The sequence below is a fragment of the Lepidochelys olivacea genome, assembly GCF_965140295.1.
Source record: "Lepidochelys olivacea isolate rLepOli2 genome assembly, chromosome: 10".
NCBI lineage: Eukaryota > Metazoa > Chordata > Testudines > Cheloniidae > Lepidochelys > Lepidochelys olivacea.
In genome coordinates this window covers 11,928,082-11,947,654 of record NC_140420.1, presented here as the reverse complement: position 1 = coordinate 11,947,654, position 19,573 = coordinate 11,928,082, and the positions used below count along the sequence as shown (strand labels likewise).

General features: G+C 49.7%; 3 protein-coding genes across 6 annotated transcripts in view; 1 reads left to right on the top strand and 2 right to left on the bottom strand.

Moving 5' to 3' along the window:
• The window catches only part of MAD1L1 (mitotic arrest deficient 1 like 1), a 562,567-nt gene extending 555,822 nt beyond the window's left edge, over positions 1–6,745 (bottom strand). The window contains exons 1-4 of one of the 2 annotated variants that reach the window (XM_084642266.1): positions 6,672–6,745; positions 3,323–3,485; positions 2,271–2,411; positions 617–796 (exon numbers count right to left, since the gene is read on the bottom strand). In XM_084642266.1, coding sequence (XP_084498392.1) covers positions 617–796; positions 2,271–2,411; positions 3,323–3,472 — 471 coding nt within the window. In that variant the 5' untranslated portion in view covers positions 3,473–3,485; positions 6,672–6,745. The remainder of the gene's footprint in view (positions 1–616; positions 797–2,270; positions 2,412–3,322; positions 3,486–6,671) is intronic. The other variant, XM_084642267.1, reaches the window with a different exon arrangement.
• Positions 6,746–8,809: 2,064 nt separating this feature from the next.
• On the bottom strand, positions 8,810–14,426 carry MRM2 (mitochondrial rRNA methyltransferase 2). The gene is given in 4 exon segments (XM_084641292.1): positions 8,810–9,589; positions 12,602–12,891; positions 14,384–14,397; positions 14,400–14,426. Coding segments are annotated over 4 exon segments (759 nt in total). The 5' UTR covers positions 14,412–14,426; the 3' UTR covers positions 8,810–9,146.
• On the top strand, positions 12,773–19,148 carry NUDT1 (nudix hydrolase 1). 3 transcript variants are annotated; one of them, XM_084641294.1, is made up of 4 exons: positions 12,773–12,906; positions 16,311–16,471; positions 18,026–18,171; positions 18,641–19,148. In XM_084641294.1, exons 2-4 carry the CDS (start codon positions 16,320–16,322, stop codon positions 18,811–18,813), a joined length of 471 nt encoding a protein of 156 aa, XP_084497420.1. In that variant the 5' UTR covers positions 12,773–12,906; positions 16,311–16,319; the 3' UTR covers positions 18,814–19,148. The 3 variants fall into 3 exon arrangements, with proteins under 3 accessions (XP_084497420.1, XP_084497419.1, XP_084497421.1); XM_084641293.1 differs by lacking the exon at positions 12,773–12,906 and adding an exon at positions 15,172–15,294; XM_084641295.1 differs by lacking the exon at positions 12,773–12,906 and adding an exon at positions 15,438–15,465.
• The last annotated feature ends 425 nt before the right edge of the window (positions 19,149–19,573 follow it).

The window sequence follows — 19,573 nt, the reverse complement described above, 5'->3', positions numbered from 1 at the left end:
TCTTCCAACCTCCAACAGTCTTCCTATTTTTATTGCCACAAATTCCAATTGGCAAGTTAAATCCACTCATTTGAACCCCCCCTCATGGGCCCCAAATCCCTAAATTTTGGGTGCTTAGCTAACAAATGCTAGTAAAGGAAGTTGCCATTTAAGACATATTTGGAAGATGTCTCCTCTAGGTAGTTTGGTCCGACCTAAATCTCAGCTCCGCTAACTCTCCTGCTTGTTTCCTTCACTCCCTTGGCTCCCTCTCATCTTATCACTCCCTTCATTGCTTTCCCCCACTCTCCACATCATGACTTCTATCCTGATTTCCCCCATGCCCAGAACACTCTCCCTGCCCTTGCCCTCCAACTGTCTTTCTCCTCCAAATCCACCTCTCCAAGCAATGTCGTCTCATATTCCCCATATTCACCACTCTCAAACTGTTATCCCGTCTCCTGTCCTGTTTAGACTGTAAGCTCTTTGGAGTAGAGGACACATCTCATCTCTGTTTGTTAATCACTGTGTACACTGTGGTTCTAATTGTTGTAACAAGAGTGGATTGCTTCAACTCCATGTGACCCTCAAAGTCACCTAGAGCACTGGGTGAAATAAGAAATTGCTGTGCTCTTACTTCATTAGCTTCAGCCAGTTTGCTCTCCTTCTCCTGCAGCTTCTTGCTCACAGTCTCCATGCTCTTCTTAAAGGATTTATTCATCTCCATTTGTTCCTTCAGTTTAGCCTCAGCCTCCACTTCCTTTTCCTGATAGTGCTTTATGCGTGTGAGGAGCTCCTGGTTACGGTCAACCTCTCGCTAGGGAAGGGAAAATGTAAAGGGACTTCATAAAGAAGGAAGAGCCATAACGGTGAAGACATTGTCCTTTCCTCTTTGCCCCTTTCCTCACTATACGTCCCACAGGCAACCCTACCAACCAATGCTTTTCAGAGCCAAGCTCTTTTACCCCCTCGCTAGCAAAGTTAGTATCTCACTGGCAGCTTCTCAATGACCGGGGAATGAAGCCAGGAAATTACCAGACAGATTCCAAGCACTTCTTGAACTGATGTATGGACGTTAGCACACAGAGTTGGCTTCATGGTTTGCACAGCATAATTTACATTGGCTCAAACATGAAAACCCTGGATACATCAATTACCCTTTCACAAGAAGTTTATTTCACTGAGCCTGGGTCCTTGATATCTGGAGTAACAAGACAAGTTTCTCTGTGAAATTTCTATTTGCATTAGAGCATTTTAAGTCTAAAATATTTTAATCTTAAATAAGTCAACTTTAATCATACAACATAAACAACCAGTGCAACGAAACCACCAACATATGGGGGCAGATTTAGGGGTTTTTTTCAGCCATATTTATTTATTTTATTGGCACTCTGACAGCATTTCCCATGCCATTTCAAGTTCATTTCTAACTCAAATTGATTAGCACTTATTGAAAAATGTAAAGCAAATTGCTCTGCTAATCAAAGCAAATCGGGCCACAGATTTACATACTAAGCAAAGATTATGCAAAGCAACGCATGGACCTTTATCCACATGACTCATGAAACGCTGAATTTGAGCAGGGTAATTACCACACTGCTGGATTAGTGCTGCTCCCTTTTTGTACCAGTATTTTAAGGGTTTCTGTGACTGACTCAGCTAGATTCAGGTTTGAACTGTTCTTGGCTTAATCCCAAGATCGACTGACTTGAGGCAGAACCAGAAATTTACTCAGTGACCCACCATTTCACAGCTACAGAGTAAATCTGTCTCCCAGCATCCTTATAATACTTTGCTGGATTGACTTTTTTTTTTTTTTTTTTTTTAGCAGCTGAACTTCGGAGAGATGCTAAGAGCTTTATAGGATGACAAAGCCCACAAACTCTGCTGCTTATTTTAGCGACATAGCTAAGCAAACACATTTGGGCACACAACCAGAAGGCAAAGAAACTATTAATCACTGACTAGAGCTCAGTGTCTTATCAATGCAGCTTCTCTTGTATTGCAGTCGCATGACTGGTGTTATCATTCCAGTCAAACATACCAAATGTTTGCAATTGTGCCAAATGAAGTTTAAACGCTTCTAGAAGAAACAAGGTTTAATGCAGCAGACCTGAATCTCCTTTTGTCTTATACTGATGAGCAACAGAGTGCTCAATAAATAAATGTACAGAATATCTGGTGGTCAGATCAATATCAGACTATTTGTCAGCCATGCAACAAAGTTTTAATGATCTCAAGATGCTCTGACTGAAGCCTTGGCTGTCAGACAGCACGAATGCCGTACCCACCTCGTAGCTCCTAGCATTAGTATTAGCTGCCTTCTCCAACTCAATGCGAGCTCTTTTGTGGCTCAGCTCCATCTGCATCTTCTCCCGTTCCACTTGCAGGAGCTGAGATTTGGAACGGATTTGCCCAGCTTCTTCCTCCAGCTGATCAGTTTCCATGTGAAGAGAGACACAAAAAACATACAATCAGCAGAAAAGCAATAATATTTTGCCTTTCTATAATACCCTCCAGCTTCGGCTTTCAAATTACTTTACAAACCTTGATATATTGAAGACTCCACAACCAACGGTGTCACACAAATAAAAGAGTAAGGAGTTTAAAATATTATAGTCAGAACTTTAAATGCAATGGAAATTAAAATAAATATGGCAAACCCTTACTTTACACTCAGAGACATAACCAGAGATCCATAACAAAGCTACAGAAGCTAAGAACTTTAAGGGAGATTTGTCTAAGATATCTTAGGTATTGCTGAAATGCCCATCACCATAGTATCCATAAAGACTGGTTTAGTAAATTAGACATTTACACTTCCAGGGCTACAATTCTGGCCCAGATAGAGGTCCTCAATGGAATGAATTTGGTGATCTCAATTCAGCCCTCAGAGTCACTATCATAAACACACCACCGATAGTTTAGCCCAGCTGACAGTATGTTTTCAAGAGAGAGCTAGGCAAGGCAGGAAAACTTGTCCAACACCGCAAGCAAGCCATCAGTTAAGCTCAGTCGTGGGGCAGGATGAAGGGAAATCGCAATACAGATGCCTGAGTTGGCCTACAGATAACTTAAAGGGGAAGAATTCAAGGGAGCCCCTTGATTAACCAGGACAAAGAGTCAGGCCCATAACTCACTTTTTTTTTTTTTAAATGAAAGGAATGAAGAGTTTTATTTTGGGTGCAAATTATCTCCCTCATTGACAATGTAGGGACAGCAATGTAAGAAGGGACAAGCCCCATCTCCTAACTAAAACAAATCTCCAGGCCTAAGATCAAATGAAATCTAAACTCTTGACTGCAGTGACACTACAGCTGTCAGCAAGCCAGGGACGCCTCACCTGCACCCTCTGCTGGTACTGCATATGCAAGGTACTTTGAAATGATCCTGGTGTGGCTGGACCAGATGCCCCCTCCACACGCTGTGAAATGAAGTTGTTGAAAGATCTCAGGGTGGAGAACACAGTTGTATTATCCTCCAGGTTCTCCATGGTGAGCTCTCTGCTGTAAACACACACACACACAAAGCCAAAAGTGACACATCCAGGACAGCTTACAGTCTTATTCACTGCTGTAACCTAGGGAAGGCATACTCCTTCCTTCAAGTCACTCTGGAGCAGAGTTTCTCAAATGCTGCGGCCACCAGGGCCATATGCAGCCACCAGCAGATTTTTTTTTCAGCCATAACAGCCTCCGAAGCATGGGGGGAGGGGAGGAGCCAAGCAGATTGTGGGGGCAAAGCAGCAATTCCTCCTTGCAGCGCCCAGCTGTTGCTCCTGAACAACTGTTACGAAGGGCAGCAAGTTGTACCACCTTGGTGTTTGCGCTGGCACTGCCAGTGGGGCTCGGGGTACCCTGCACAGCACAGCCTCCTCGGGGGGCCCCGGCAGTGCGTCTGGAGACATGGTGTGCACAGTGCTGGAGGTAGCTGCAGCTTTCAGTTGCTGGAGTGCTTCCCCCAGGCAGCTCCCCCACTCCTTCCCAGTCAGGCACAGGGAACCGGGGACTCTACAGGCAGCTGGTGACTTCCTGACCCACCTTCCCTGAGAAGGGGGCAGCTCTCACTGAAGGGCCATGGGAGGCAGGGACAGAAAGACAGATTTGTAGGAGCAGCCACTAGCAAGAGTTGGTGGCCACACTCTGAGGCCACCAACAAATTTTTTGTGAGAACTCCTGCTCTGGAGTCTACATTCTTCCCACATGCATAGGGCCCTACCAAATTCACAGCCGTGAAAAACAAGTCACGGACCGTGAAATCTGGCTATTGTAGGGGGATCATGGTATTGCCACCCTTACTTCTGCGCTGCCTTCAGAGCAGTAGCTGCCGGCTGGGCATCCAGCTCTAAAGGCAGCATTGCCACCAGCAGCGGCTCAGACGTGAGGGTGGCATGGTATGGGGGGCATCCCTTTTTGAGAGGGGGCAGGGACAGCCTTATAGGTGGGCAACGTGATCGGGGGTGCGATGGTCACCCACTCACCCCATACAAACAGCCAGCCCAAGGCCCCTTTAACACCCAACCACTTGGGAGGAGCAGAGGTGGGGGCGCCCTGGCCAGGGGCTCCTACTTTGCACCAGGCTCCAGCTGCCAGCCCCAGCCAGACAGTGGAGGGACAGGAACTTCCTCTTCCCCTGCACTGGCCGCTCCTGGGGCCAAGTCAGACCCACCTCCGGTGGTGGCACAGAAGTAAGGGTGGCCATAACATACCATGGCACCCCCATTTCTGCACTGCTGCTGGCAGCGGCTCTGTCTTCAGAACAGGGCTCCCAGCCAGCAGCCGCCGCTCTCCAGCTGCCCATCTCTGAAGGCAGCATCACCACCAGTAGCAGTGCACAAGTGGCAATATCACGACACCCCTACAGTAACCTTGTGACCCTCCCACAACCCCTTTTTGGGTCAGGACCCCCAGTTACAACCATGTGAAATTTCAGATTTAAAAATCTGAAACTGTGAAATTTAAGATTTTAAAAATCCTCTGACCATGAAATTTACCAAAATGGACCGTGAATTTGGTAGAGCCCTGCACATACAGCATGCAAAACCAAAACTGTCAGCTGCAGTAAAAGTGAGGGAGCCAAAACCCACACGCTGCTGCCCAGAGGGAGGAGCACATTGGTGGCGGGGCCCTGAGCTACTGGCCCGGGGGTTCAGGGGTGGAGGGCAAGGTCCTGTGCTAGAACTCCTTGCCAGAGGATGTTGTGAAGGCCAAGACCATAGCAGGGTTCAAAAAAGAACTAGATAAATTCATGGAGGATCGGTCCATCAATAGCTCTTAGCCAGGGTGGTCAGGGATAGTGTCCCTAGCCTGTGTTTGCCAGAAGCTGGGAATGAGCCATAGGGAATGGATCACTTGATGATTCCCTGTTCTGTTCATTCTCTCTGGGGCACCTGGCGTTGGCCACTGTCGGCAGACAGGATACTGGGCTAGATGGACCCTTGGCCTGACGCACTATGGCCGTTCTTATGCTGCCCTAGGGGAAGGGGCACACTAGTGGCAGGGCCCTGTGCTACTTCCACAGGGGGGTTCGGTATCAGGGGGCATGGTCCTGGGCTGCTACCCGGGAGGGGTCAGTATCGGGGAGCAGGGCCCTCTGCTAATGTCCCTGGAGGTTCAGGTTTCAGAGTAGCAGCCGTGTTAGTCTGCATCCGTATAAAGAACGGGAGGACTTGTAGCACCTTAGAGACTAACAAATTCATGAGAGCATAAGCTTTCGTGGACTACAGCCCACTTCATAGGATGCATACTGTGTCTTGGGATGGGGCCCTGTGCTGCTGCCGGCCCCCCCCGGGGGGGGGGGGGTTCTGGGGGGGGCGGGGCCCTGTGCTGCTGCTGGGCCCCCCGGGGGGGGTTCTGGGGGGGTAGGGCCCTGTGCGGCTGCTGGGCCCCCCCGGGAGGGGGTTCTGGGGGGGCAGGGCCCTGTACTGCTGCCGCTGCCCCCCCATGGGGGTGGGGGTTCTGGGGGGACGGGGCCCTGTGCTGCTGCTGGGGCCCCCCCCCGGGAGGGCGGGGGCTCTGTGGGGACGGGGCCCTGTGCTGCTCCTGCCGCCCCCCCGGGGGGGTGGGGGTTCTGGGGTGGCAGGGCTCTGTGCTGCTGCTGGCCCCCCCCCGGGAGGTGGGAGTTCTGTGGGGGCGGGGCCCTGTACTGCTGCTGGGCCCCCCGGTGGGGTGGGGGTTCTGGGGGGGCGGGGCCCTGTGCTGCTGCTGCTGCCGCCCCCCCGGAAGGTGGGGGTTCTGGGGGGGGCGGGGCCCTGTGCTGCTGCTGCTGCCGCCCCCCCGGGAGGGTGGGGGTTCTGTGGGGGCGGGGCCCTGTGCTGCTGCTGCTGCTGCCGCCCCCCCGGGAGGAGGGGGTTCTGGGGGGGGCGGGGCCCTGTGCTGCTGCTGCTGCTGCCGCCCCCCCGGGAGGAGGGGGTTCTGGGGGGGGCGGGGCCCTGTGCTGCTGCTGCTGCCGCCCCCCCGGGAGGGTGGGGGTTCTGTGGGGGCGGGGCCCTGTGCTGCTGCTGCTCCTGTCCCCCCGGGAGGAGGGGGTTCTGGGGGGGGCGGGGCCCTGTGCTGCTGCTGCTGCCCGGGCGGGGGATCTCTGCGGGAAGAAGGGCCTCGTACTGCCACGGGGCGGGAGGGGGCGGCCAGTCCCGCTTCCGCCCTGGGGGCGAGGCCCGCGGTGGGGGGGCAGCGCGGGCCTCTCACACTCACCCGCCGCAGCTGGCTCCCTTGCTCCGGCTTGGATCTCCCTCCTCGTCCTGCGCCGAGATCTCACGAGAACTCGCGCCCAGCTCCCGCGACACCAGCCCGCCCCCTTGCCGTAATGCTGGGATTATACTTGTATCCTCGCTTGTAGCGCCTCCGTTCTCCTCTTACCGTAATGCTGGGAGCACGCGTGAAACTCCTATGTCCCCAGCGCGGTAAACCAGTGAGTGTCATGGCAACGTTGTGCATGGGAGACCTGCCACTTTCTTGGGGAGTGGAAGGCTGATTTTCTGATTCAGACCCTGGACTGGGGTTTGGGAGACCTGGGCTCCAGTCTCCGCTTTGCCGCGTGAGCTTGCTCACTCTGTGCTCCAGTGGGATATTTCCTCTCTCCCCTCCTTCGGTTGTTTAGACTCTGTCACCTTTTCCCGGTAGGGACTGTCGCCCACTCTGTACATACAGTGCCTAGCCCCCTGGGACCTGGACTTCCTTTAGGGCCTCTAAGCGCCAGTGCAACACACATGTTTAACAACAAGAGTCATTCTATGAGGGGCCAGAAAGGGCATGAAGCCCCCCTGCAAGGGACCATCCCTTCTCCAACAAGGCAAAAGGCACCACGCTACAGGAGTTGGGCTGCCAACATGCCATAGGGAGAGCGAGTAACGCACCTGGTCCCCCCAGATCTTCACAACTCCTGCCCACAGTAACACCCATGCCTGCATTCCATCCTTTGAACCCTGCAGTTCTGCTATCAGATTGGACCAGGACACCTGCAGAGAACCTTCCCCTGCCCCTTCTTCAAAGACAGAAGCGTCAGGAGGGACTCCTAGGATCATACACCCCCCAGGGCTCAGGCCAGCCAGACCTGATCATATGCTGTCCTCTACTGAGCACTTTTTTTGCTTCATTTCCAGAGGAGACAAAGAGCTTAGAAAATGAGCAAAATTCTAACCTGGACTAACAACGTTAGTTGCAATATAACCGTGCATGCATTGGATTTGCAATCACATCAGTGACCAGCCTTAGTACTGTCAGGAGTAGAAGAATATGCCCAAAGTGCACTGTTAGCTCTGGAAAACGAAGAGGCCTGAGTGGAATGAAAAGCTGTATCCTTTTGTTGCTGTCCTTCTGCAAGTAGATAAAGAACTCATGAATTCTCACTCCCACGTTCCTTCCTCACTCTTTTTTGGTATGCAATTGCACCTTTGTCCCTTCTGCCTAGAAATGATGGATACAAGGCTGAGAAACTCAGCAATTCACACCCCAATCTCCCCTCTCCAGCAGTAGCACTAAGGATGCCCACTGTTAGTTTCAGTCATTCATGCTCTTATTCCACTCTCGCGGGAGGGTGCAGTTTAATCAAACCAAGTGTTTAAACAGAAATCCAAGGTAAATCACAGTAACTAAAATGTGTACTTTGTAAACCTCTTCACACTGCTAAACTGGGAATCCCAGCTATGCTTCCACTACACGCACAAGTGACTCTGACCAGCTTTTTCCTGAGGCTGCATGAGAGAGCCTCCAGCACTTTGCTTTCCATGACTTTGGGGTGCAGCAGGCTAGAGCTGTAATTGCAGGGAGAATCCTGCTCAGCCCAGGGCTGGAGCATGCCAAGTGAAAACAAACTCTTTGGGGAATTTAGCTACTAAGCTCTAACAGGACTTGACTTGAGTACATGCAAAAACTGATTTTTCAGAGGCTTGTAAGCTGGTTAAATGTGGTTGGATTGTCGTGGGGACAACAAACGGCACATCTATGACAAAAAGGCCACTCCTCCTCCAAGCCCCTGCTCCAAAGCCTAGGCACAACAGACCTTCTCAAAGAATAAGTCACCTGAAGTTTTTAATACAGGTAAAACATGCATTTTTCCTAGCCTCTTTCTTAGAAACAGCTTAACGATTTTGGCTGAAGTTTTCCAGAAAACTTCAGCCTGACGCAGACGTCTGGCATAGAAAGGTTCAGCCCATCTGGTTATTTGGCAAAGAGTGCACTAATAAATTGCACTAAGTCTTAGGAAAAATGCAGAGGAAGTAAAACTGACTCCTAGGTCCCTTCTCTTCACTCTCATTATGAGATCCACCTTATGTTTTGTTCAAAGCATGACTAGAGTCACAGAGTAGCAATTTGAAATAAACGTACAGCTGTAAACAAATCAATAACTTTTATTTTTGTTTCCATCCCCTACAGCCAGCTTTTATATCATTTCCAAGAGCTTTCTTCCCAGAGGTGGAGTTAGACTGGATGTTCTTACTTGCCTAGTTAGATTATGAACTCAGTGGGACAACAACCTTGTTTTATTTTGTACCTGTAAAGCATGATGCACACCTATCATGTTATATAAATGACAGATTTCACCAAATTAGGCTTAACCATAAAGCAATTCAATTTCAGAGTCTCAATGCTGGGATTTTTTTTTAAATACACTTCAAATCAAAGTATCCAGTCAGTGACTGACAACCACTGCAATAAAGGCAGACACAATCAGTGTTTCTGATGTTTCACTCCATCATTGTACAGTTTTGCCAAGTAATAGATCTCCGCTGACTCTTTCCGGCTGGACTGAGGCTTTATAGTTCTCACGTCCTGGAAGCGCTCCATTAGTCTGTTTTGGAGAAGATGGGCTTCCCGTCCATCCCAGAATTTACAGAGGATAGTTCCTCTTGGCCGCAAGATGCTTTGGGACAGATCCAAAAGCGTCAAGCACAAGTTAATCAACTTCTGATGATCTAACTCTCGGATCCCTGTGGCATTAGGTGCCATGTCACTCAAGATAACATCTGCCCTCTCTGTAGGAAGGAGCTCCTGGATCTTCTTAAGCGTGACTGGATCTGTAATGTCAGCATTGGAAAGGAAGACTGCTCCTTCCAGAGCGGAAATATGAAGAAGGTCAACTCCAAGGACAAAACCAACAGGGGCATTAGGATCTAGGAAACAAAGAGTTAATGCAAGAATGGAAGATGCAAGACACCTCCCTATCTCCAAATTAATCACTCTTATTACAAGAACTGCTAACAATACAAGTCATATTCATGAGTTTCCCCAGAGTTCAATATACAAACCTACACCACACATTGACAAAGTGCCGTCTAGCCCCCCTATAACCAGAATGCTCATCTATTATGCTCATCTCACCCTAGTTATTTTTAGCACATTAAAAAAAATAAAAGCAAGCTTTCTTTAAAGATCACTATTCCAGAAAGCCTCTTCATCCATCTCTACCCAGTGTATCAACAGTAAGGCTCTGCTGGAGTCAGCCAATAAGAACAGTACTTTGCCCTGTTATACAGCACCTTACAAACATTAATGAATTAAAACACAACACCTCTAGGAGGTCAATGTTACCACCACATTTACAGAAAGGGAAATTAAGATACAGAAAAGCTAAGCTTCTTGCCTGAGGTTATCCACTAAGGGATGGTCTCAGAGAAGTGGATTTACTACAGCGATGGTGTATGGGGAGACTTTGGCAAACCAGTAATGTGCCTGAAAGCACTATGGCTTATTGCTAAAAGCAGACAAGTCAGCAGGCTGTAAATTGTCCAAGTCAGCAGGATTAGCTTAACCAAGACCAGGTGGAGGGGGGGTGGTGTCTTTGGGTGCCAAGGAGAGGGCAGCTTGACCCCGCGTCCTTCCTGAGAAGAATTGTGTTGAAGTGGCTGATACATGCATTTTAGAAGAGCAGGATGTGCCCCAGGAATGTTTATTGCGGGCCTCAAGGCTGCAAACTCTGGAAAAACCTACACCTGGTTAATCGATAATCAGAAGGAACCTCTTGCTTGACAATTGAAACTACTTACTTAACAAGTTTTCTTTAAGGGATCTGTCATTCTATTACTAATGTATAAATAACGAGGAAAAGTTTGAGGTAGTTGGACTCTTTTTGGACTCTCCCTCTGGATACATTTTGCAGTCCCCACTGGCAGACGAAAGATTTGGCCACCGGAAGCCTACCACTGTGCCACTCGAAAGTCATACTCAGCTTTGGTAATTATCAAGGGTTGGGGGTGTTTTACTAACGTGTTGCAGACGTGTGTGTAAGTGCTTGAGACTAAGTAAAGTTTAGCTTTAAGTGAAAGCACTCTTGTGTTGTCCTGTTTGTGCCAGCCATCTATTGGTCGGACAGCCGTGTCTCCCCGGATTTATTTCCTGACACCACTTCGCACAGAGTAAAAGTTACCAAGAGCTTTGTGTTGAAAAAACCCCAGGTAACAATGGAACAACCTCTTACATCAGTGTAGTAAGTATCTACAGTACAGCATGTTGCTAGCGTAGACCTATTCTAAGCTAGTGGCAGAGATGGGGACAGACCCCCTCTTCCCCTATGCCCAGCCCTTTTCTTTAGCCTTTAGATAATATACCATAGAGTAGCTCAATGTAAGAGCTTTAGCCACTTCTGCAATACATGAGCCATCTCCTTCTGGGTTCTCACAACACATTTTTGGTGGCCTCACAACGTGGCCACCAACTCTTGCTGGTGGCCGCTCTGACAGTTTTTCGTAAAATACTTAATTGAGTTTAGGAAAAACAAATAAATACACACAGATACGCATAGGCACGGACTCCATGGGTGCTCCAGCCCTGGAGCAGCCACGGAAAAAAATTAGTGGGTGCTTAGCACCGATTGGCAGCTAAGCTCCCCCACAGCACCTCCAGCCCGCCTGCATGCAGCCCCACTGATCAACTCCTCCCACTCCCTCCCAGCGCCTCCCAACCACCACGATCAGCTGTTCCACTGCGTGCAGGAAGCGCTGGGAGGGAGGGGAGGAACAGGGATGGGGCATGCTCAGGGGAGGGGGCAGGAAGAGGTGGGGTGGTGGTGGAGCAGAGGCGGGACAGGGATGAGGTCTTGGGGTAAGAGGTGGAGTGGGGACAGGCCTGGGGGCAGAGCAGGGGCAGGACAGGAGTGGGGGTGGGGTCAAGAGCAGGGGTGGGGTCTTGGGGTGGGGTCAAGAGCAGGGGCAGAGCAGGCGCTTGGGAGAAGATGTGAAGGAGGGGGGGCAGGCCTGGGGAGGAAGGGGAGTTGAGCACCCCCCCGGGGTAAAGAGAAAATTGGCATATACATGTCCAAGTCATTGTAATTTATTTATATAGGATTTTTTTGGCAAACTCAATAATAAAAATAATGTACAGCTGTCTCTATTCTTTACTGGACCTAAACAGAACAGAAACACAAATAAAGGTGCTTTGCACATTGTCTTTTTTTGTTGTTTCTTTCGCTTTTTTGGTAGCTATTTTTTTTTTTAAGACTCCCTAGATATTAAGTCTGTGAAAAGTAATATTAACAAACATACAAATATCACTTTTCACAGCAGACTTACTCAGCCCCAGCAAGCCCTGGATGGGGAGGTGGGTTTGTAGGCAGAGGGGGCCAAGGCAGAGGGGTAGTGGGGGTTAACTCAGGGCTAGAACCCACCACCACCTGGCTAGGTAATGAAGCTCAAAGCCCCGTGGCTGGAGCCTGCTACCTGCCACCCCAACGCTGAAGCCTGACCCCACTACCCCCAGGAAGGTGGGGAACTCACTGGAGACACAAAAGCTGGAGGAGGCGGCGGCACCCAGAGGGGAGCAGGGCCCAACAACTGCTGGCAGTCCCGGTAGAGGGGCCGCTGCTTTACCCACCCCTGCTACCAGCCCTGCCCAGGAGGCTGTAGTCGCAAGAAAAGCCCGGGTGGCCGCATTTGAGAAATGCTGGGTACTCCCTAAAGATGGCTTCTCCACTCCAGAGGAGTTGCTCCTCTTTATTACCAGCATGGTTACAAAAAGCCCCGCATACTTTAAACTTTATACAGCTAGTAATGACTGTGCTGAATGGAAGCACACACCCACATTCAGCTTTCTTCAGCCCAGCTAAATCTATTAGTAGAAGACATTCCTCACAGACTGTAGGTTGAGTCAGCATTGTCTAGTTCTTTTGGGTGCTAAGCATGTGCACTCACCAGAGCCCAAAGCATTGACTCGCTGTACAGCAACCTGACTCCAAGCTCCAGGAGCTGCCCCGCAGTCTATCACAGAGAGCCCTGGACAAAGAATCTTATGTTTGTCATCCATCTCCAGCAGTTTGAAAGCACTCCGGCAACGATAATTATGCTGTTTTGTTGCCCGCACAAATGGATCCTTAAGATGCCGCTCCAGCCAGCGATGCTCTGCCCCGGTTTTGCTCTTTAGATATCCTGCAGCAGTGTGGAACCTTTGGCACTGAAGGGAAGCGCTCACCAACCTCTGATAACTATAAAAAAGAAAGGTAAGTTAATCTGTTTCTGCATAACCACTGTGCACTTGACAACCATATGTCTCTAAAGTAACAGACTCCAATTCTAACCTCATTCCTTTCAATCTATCAGTAAGCTCGTCTACAGATGGAACTCCTGAAATTTACTGGCTCATTTTAAGACTATTGGGCACCTGCAGTTAATAATTATAATTATTTATTATTTGTATTGTAGTAGTATCCAAGAGTTTCAATTATAGACCAAAAAGAAAAGGAGAACTTGTGGCACCTTAGAGACTAACAAATTTATTTAGTCTCTAATTTGTTAGTCTCTAAGGTGCCACAAGTCCTCCTTTTCTTTTTGCGAATACAGACTAACATGGCTGCTACTCTGAAACCTGTAATTATAGACCAGGATCCTATTCTGCATCAGCACTGTACAAACACAGAACAAAAGGATGGTCCGTGCCCGCAAAGAGCTCAGCATTTACAGTGAGATTTTCGTATCCTAAAAACAGCATCAACATTATCCAGTCCTCGAAACAACTCTGCAAGATAGATATTATTGAATACCATGACCATCTCACACCAATCCGGTAGCTTATGTGAAGCTAGATGGTTCTTCTTGGTCCAGTCTTTAGGGAATAGGTGTTCACTTTGCAACACACACCATCACTGTTAGCACACTAGGCACCTTTGTTGGCAGTGGCAAAGGCACTAAGAAACAAATGAATCTGGATGCCCCTCTTTCTCCTAAAAGTAGTTCTTTAAACATAGTGAAAGGACACCATGTTGTAGCTGTTCTGTGGATAGAGAGAGGCATTCAGTCACCAGAGCTGTCATTAAGGAACCTCACCCCAACACTAAATTCACTAAGAAAAAAGGTTAGTTAACATTACTCCTCCAAAAGTCTCCTTTTCCCACTAATAGATTTAGTCTAAATTCTCCTTCATCTTTCCCAATAACAGCTGTTTTATAAACATTGATTCATAGACTTGAAGGCCAGAAGGGACCACCTATTATGATTACCTAATCTCACCTCCTGCAAGACCATAGAATTTCACCCAGTAATTCCAACCCTTATCTTGTGTCTGACCTACAGCATGTTTTTAGAAAGCTATTCCATCTTGATTCTTCAAGTGGTGAAGAATCTACTACATCCCTCTATAAGTTGTTCTAATGGTTAAATCACCCTCACGGTTACAAGTTATATGTACCAAGAGAAATCTGCATGTGTGATAAGGACCCAGACACAGGGTAACAATCCAATCCACTATTTGTAAGCTCTTTCTGATTTTTGATTAGGTAACCCCCCATATAAGTGATGCTTTTGAGACAATCACAAAGGCCAATATCAGTTTGGGGCCCTTGTAGCACTGGCATGTTGTATCACGTTATTCAGGGACCATGACCCATTGTCACATGGTATGCAATGATGCTGCAAAGGAATATATCAGCTCAACATCACAGTGTCAGACTCATGCGGTAGAATTTCAATCCCAGAACATACCGATTGTCCCCATTTTTGGGACAGTCATAAGTGTTTTAGCATACAATAGTTAATCCTCTGCATCTCTTTCTTTTTCTTTCCGTTCCAGCGATTTCAAACTGAGTCCATTTGAGTGAGCTCAACAATGATTCCCCCCCCTTTTTTCTCTCCCCAACTGTCCCCATTTCTAGATTTCAAATATTAACAAGTCTGAAGTTTTTCCTTCAAAGCAACAAAAGTGGCACCCCTGCCCTCTGTGATGCGACAGGCCTTGGGGAAAGGGGGTTTGCGCGCACACAGATCCTCCAGGCCCAAATAGGGGCTCAGTGGGACAGGCGACGAACAGAACAAGGGATATGGAATGGAGTCTTATCCCAGCCCTGGGGAGCCACACCCCGCCCCCTGCAATGCGCCACGGTGACAGGGAGCACCCTGTGAGCAGCAGCAGCAGCAGAGACACCCCCCCCCCCTTAAACCCCGCTCCCGAGGGGACGGTACCGTGGCTAGTCACAAGTGTCTCCCGACCGGGCCGTCACTGGGTTCAATCCCCAGCTCCCCGCTGTCAGACTCGCCCCGCTGCACCCCCTGCCCGCCCGCCCAACGCGGGAAGACCAGAGCGACCAAACCGCGCAGGGACCCCAGGGCGGAGCTCCCCGCGGGGAGCAGCCCCCCAGCCCCGCGCCGGGCCCCCTCACCGGCTCATGGCTCCGGCCCACAGCCCCGCCCGGCTCCCAGGGTCTCCTCTGAGGCCTCCCCGCCTGAAACACGCTCTGCGCCGCGGGTTCCGGCTCCGCGCAGCGCCGGGGAGGGGAGAAAGCGGCTTTCCGGCTCCTGCTTCCAGTCGGGCCGTTTTCAACGGAGCAACCGGCGGCGCAGGGGCGCTGCACGTGGGACCGCCAGGCCGGGTTCGTTGGGGGGCTGGGCCGGGCCAGGTGAGTGATGGGGGCGGGGCCAGGTGAGTGATGGGGCGGAGTGGGCCAGGGGCCGCTAGGTTACTGATGTGGGGCGGGACAGGATGGGCTGGGCCAGGTGAGTGATGGGTCGGAGCGGGCTGGGGGCGGCTAGGTTACTGATGTGGGGCGGGACAGGCTGGGCCGGGCCAGGTGAGTGATGGGGGGCGGGCTGGGCTGGGCCGGGTGAGTGATGGGGCGGAGCGGGCTGGGGGTGGCTAGGTTACTGATGTGGGGCGGGACAGGCTGGGCCGGGACAGGTGAGTGATGGGGGGCGGGCTGGGCTGGGCCAGGTGAGTGATGGGGCGGAGCGGGCTGGGGGCGGCTAGGTTACTGATGTGGGGCGGGACAGGCTGGGCCAGGTGAGTGATGGGGGGCGGGCTGGGCTGGGCCAGGTGAGTGATGGGTCGGAGCGGGCTGGGGGCGGCGAGGTTACTGATGTGGGGCGGGACAGGCTGGGCCGGGACAGGTGAGTGAGGGGGGGCGGGCTGGGCTGGGCCAGGTGAGTGATGGGTCGGAGCGGGCTGGGGGCGGCTAGGTTACTGATGTGGGGCGGGACAGGCTGGGCCGGAACAGGTGAGTGATGGGGGTCGAGACAGGCGGGACAGGTTAGTGATGGCGGGAGGGCAGAGCAGCCGAGCTAGGTGCAGCTAGGGCAGTGATGGGCTCAGCGCTGAAGGGGGGTGATTGGTTTTAATCAGCAATTTCTGGGGCTAAGTAGGGGACAGGACCGGGCACAGCAGCACAACCTCCTGGCTATTGTCCCTTCCCTTCCGCATGCAGTCTGTGTACATAGGTGCTGGAAATATGAGGGTGCCTGGCTTGAAGTGGTTTCCATCATACACAGGGTTTATAGTGTGGGCTAATGGCTCTCAGCACCCCCACGATACAAATTGTTCCAGCACCCCTGCCTGTGTGTGTCCCATGCACTGCGGGCACAATTTCTGATCACACTCTCCCACGAGTGCCCGGCTCAGACCCATCTCCCCTTTGCACAGACAGGGGCGATGTTCACAAGCAAGCTCTTCACCCTGGTGTTGGTGGTGGAGCCCCAGCGGGTGCTGCTGGGCATGAAGAAACGTGGATTCGGGGCTGGGCGCTGGAACGGATTCGGGGGCAAAGTGCAGGCAGGCGAGACCATAGAGCAGGCAGCCCACAGGTGAGATGGGTACACGTGCGCCCTGGGGGTGTGGGAGACAAGACCACATCCTATGCATCCATCTCCAAGTCAGGTGTGTAACTCAGGAGTATCACCAGCCTCCAGCATTTAGAAACCACGAGTCAGCCCCTCTTTTAAAAAAATCATGAGATTGTTTTAAATCATAATTTTTAAAGCCAAAACACTGGGGTTTTTTATTTGCCGTCTGGGTTTTGAATCTTTCGGGTTCACGTTTTTCAAGCTTTTAGCTTCAATGTTGAGGGCTGGAAACTTTCTTTGAAAAATGAAAGCTGAAGCTTTAAGAAAAACATCAAATATCAGGAGACTTGTGATAAAATCACAGGAGCTGATCAGGTGATTCCCCGCTCACCCCCCACTTATATAATTTATTACAAAAGCCTCAGCCCAATTAAATATTACTTGTCAGTTCTGTAGTGCCTTTTGTGGGAAGATCACTAAGCACCTTGTAAACTAATTAAGTATGGCAGGTTGCTAAGGGTTATGTAGATAATCACTTCACCCATCACTGAAAATGCCTTGAGCTGTAAGTAGCACCTTTTGCAATAGTCTCTGTGCACTACACAACAGGTGAGGACATGACTGATGAATAGTGTGCTAAACAATTTCATGAATTGTAATTTGGCTAGGATACCAAATTAATATCTATTTTACTAAAAGTGCCAGACACTCTCTGGTAAACCTGTTTTAAGTTTCATCCAAAAGATAAGAAGCACGGTGTTGCCTTGGCCGTGTTGCAGGATTGTTTCAGTAAGGGCTCAAAGGAAGAATGGCCGCTGCTGAGTCACTAATACTGACTTCCTGCAGCACTTGGGTCTCTCTCCAATTATTGATTGAACCAGCCCACTCCTATTTATTTTATGGACTCTGTTGGGATTGCAGCAGAAGGTGACATGGCAGATGACAGCTGAATCAATAATTTCATATAAAAATTAATGTCCACTTCATATAGAAGAGTTCTTCTGACATAAGCCCATGTCTCCCAACCTCCTGGCCCTTTCACAAATGCCTGAATTTTCCTTTGGATGGGCAGGGAGTTTGGCATTGCTTCAGTAAATCTCTGGGTATGCTACAAGCCAGTTTTACTTGTTTCTGGGTATTCCAAAGCTCCCTTCTGCATAAAGTAGTTTACTTTGCAGAGAACTGGCCTCTCACAGAGCATCTTTGGTTGCATTTTATATAACAGCCTTTTAGGTAAGTTACTGCCAGTGTATGGAGGGAGGGAGAGAGATGAGCCTCCTTTCTTCAGGGTGCTCTTGGTTTGTTAGGCTCTTGCTACTGCTGAAAATATGGTAGATGGGATGCTTTGAATAATTCAGCATTTAATAATAAGTATTTGAAAAGTTCTCAAAGCACTGCACACACTAAGCCTCACACCAGCACTGAGGTTCTAGTTACTAGAACAACGTGTTTGTGCAAAAGATGCAGGATGTCTCCCTGCCTTCACCCTAGAGTGGTGTGTGTGCAGATGTTAACTGTTGAGTGTGTGTTTCCCTACTGCTCGCCCTCATGCAAAGATATCTGTTCCTCTTGTAGGGAGCTGCTGGAAGAGAGCGGATTGACCGTAGACAACTTGCAGAAGATGGGTCAGATCACCTTTGAGTTTGTAGGTAACTCTGAGCTCATGGAAGTCCACATCTTCCGGACGGACAGCTTTCATGGAGAGCCAACAGAAAGCGATGGTAGGAGTATGGGGCAAGTGGCAGCACAAAGAAGATTTGTTTGCCCCTATTTCCTAATACTTAAAAGCATATGCGGAGAAGGGGTGGTGCTGGTCCCATGCACACGTAGGCCTCTATGATGCACATTGAATTTGTCTTACACACACACACACCCTCAGTATTAGTTTTGGACTCTCAGCCCTCATTCTCCTGGCCAGAAGCATCCTGCCAGGGTTTACTAGAAAGGGGGTGGTGGCTGAGTAGGGCTATGTTGTCTGAGCAACATTAGCAGCCTATTGCCTCCCAGAGTCCTGCTTCTTCCTCTGGACAATTTCCCCCTACAGTCCCTCCAAAACGAAGCCAGCTAGCTGTGCAGGCCTATGAATCATAGTTGTTGGAAGTGCTTTCCTTCCCTCCTAGGACACCCAGCATTAAAACAAAACAGCAGTGAAATAAGTTTACCCAAACCTCTTTATTCTTCCTATTTTAGAAATGTGCCCACAGTGGTTTCAGCTGGATCAGGTGCCTTTCAGTCACATGTGGCCAGATGATGTCTACTGGTTTCCCCTACTGCTCCAAAAGAAGTTGTTCCTGGGCTATTTTAAGTTCCAGGGGCTAGACACTATCCTGGAGTACACGCTGAGACAGGTGGAGGAGGTATAAGAGGAAACAGCAGCATTCCACCCTCATCAAATACATCATTATCCATATTGGGCCAGGCCCCAACTATTAGACATGAACCTGCCATAGCAGTGGCCACTGTATGCAATGCTCTCCTTTCTCAGCAGAGGAGATTTATCTACTGGATGGGTGGAGGAGAAAAAGTGGCTTTTCTCCTCAGGGAGAACAAAAGACAGCAGTTTTTGTGCTGGTGCAGTTCCAAGGTGTGGAGTGTTTCACTTATGGTTTGGGTAATGACTCCCATAATTCAATGGTATCCCTTTCTCCTCTAACAGTTAGCTCAATAATCTGTTCCACATTAAAAATACTAAAATGAAGATGGCATTCATGGTCTGATTCATGTTCCAGGGAAGTGACAAGATGATTTCTGAAAGGCCCTTACAAATAGTCCAGAAGCGGAGACCTGGCCCCAAGCAGCACAGAGACTGGAGTGTAATAGTTAACTTTCTTCACAGCACTGGAATTAGCACTCCCCTTAATTCTTTTCCCCACTCATGCCACAAAGTGGGACAGTGTGTTGCTTCCTTTTCTTCAGAGCCAGCTGAGGCTGGGCATGGAACCGTGCATGGCTCTAGTTCTTTTCCTCTCAAAGCAGCAGGAGGTTGTGGCAACAGGTAAAATAAAGCAAGGTGGTTGCATAGCATTGCTTAGGCACTGCCCAGGTTCTCATTTCTCTTAACCATTTAAACAGTGAATGAATAGTTAAGGTTATTAACTGTCCCTCCAGCTCAGCTTTTCATGC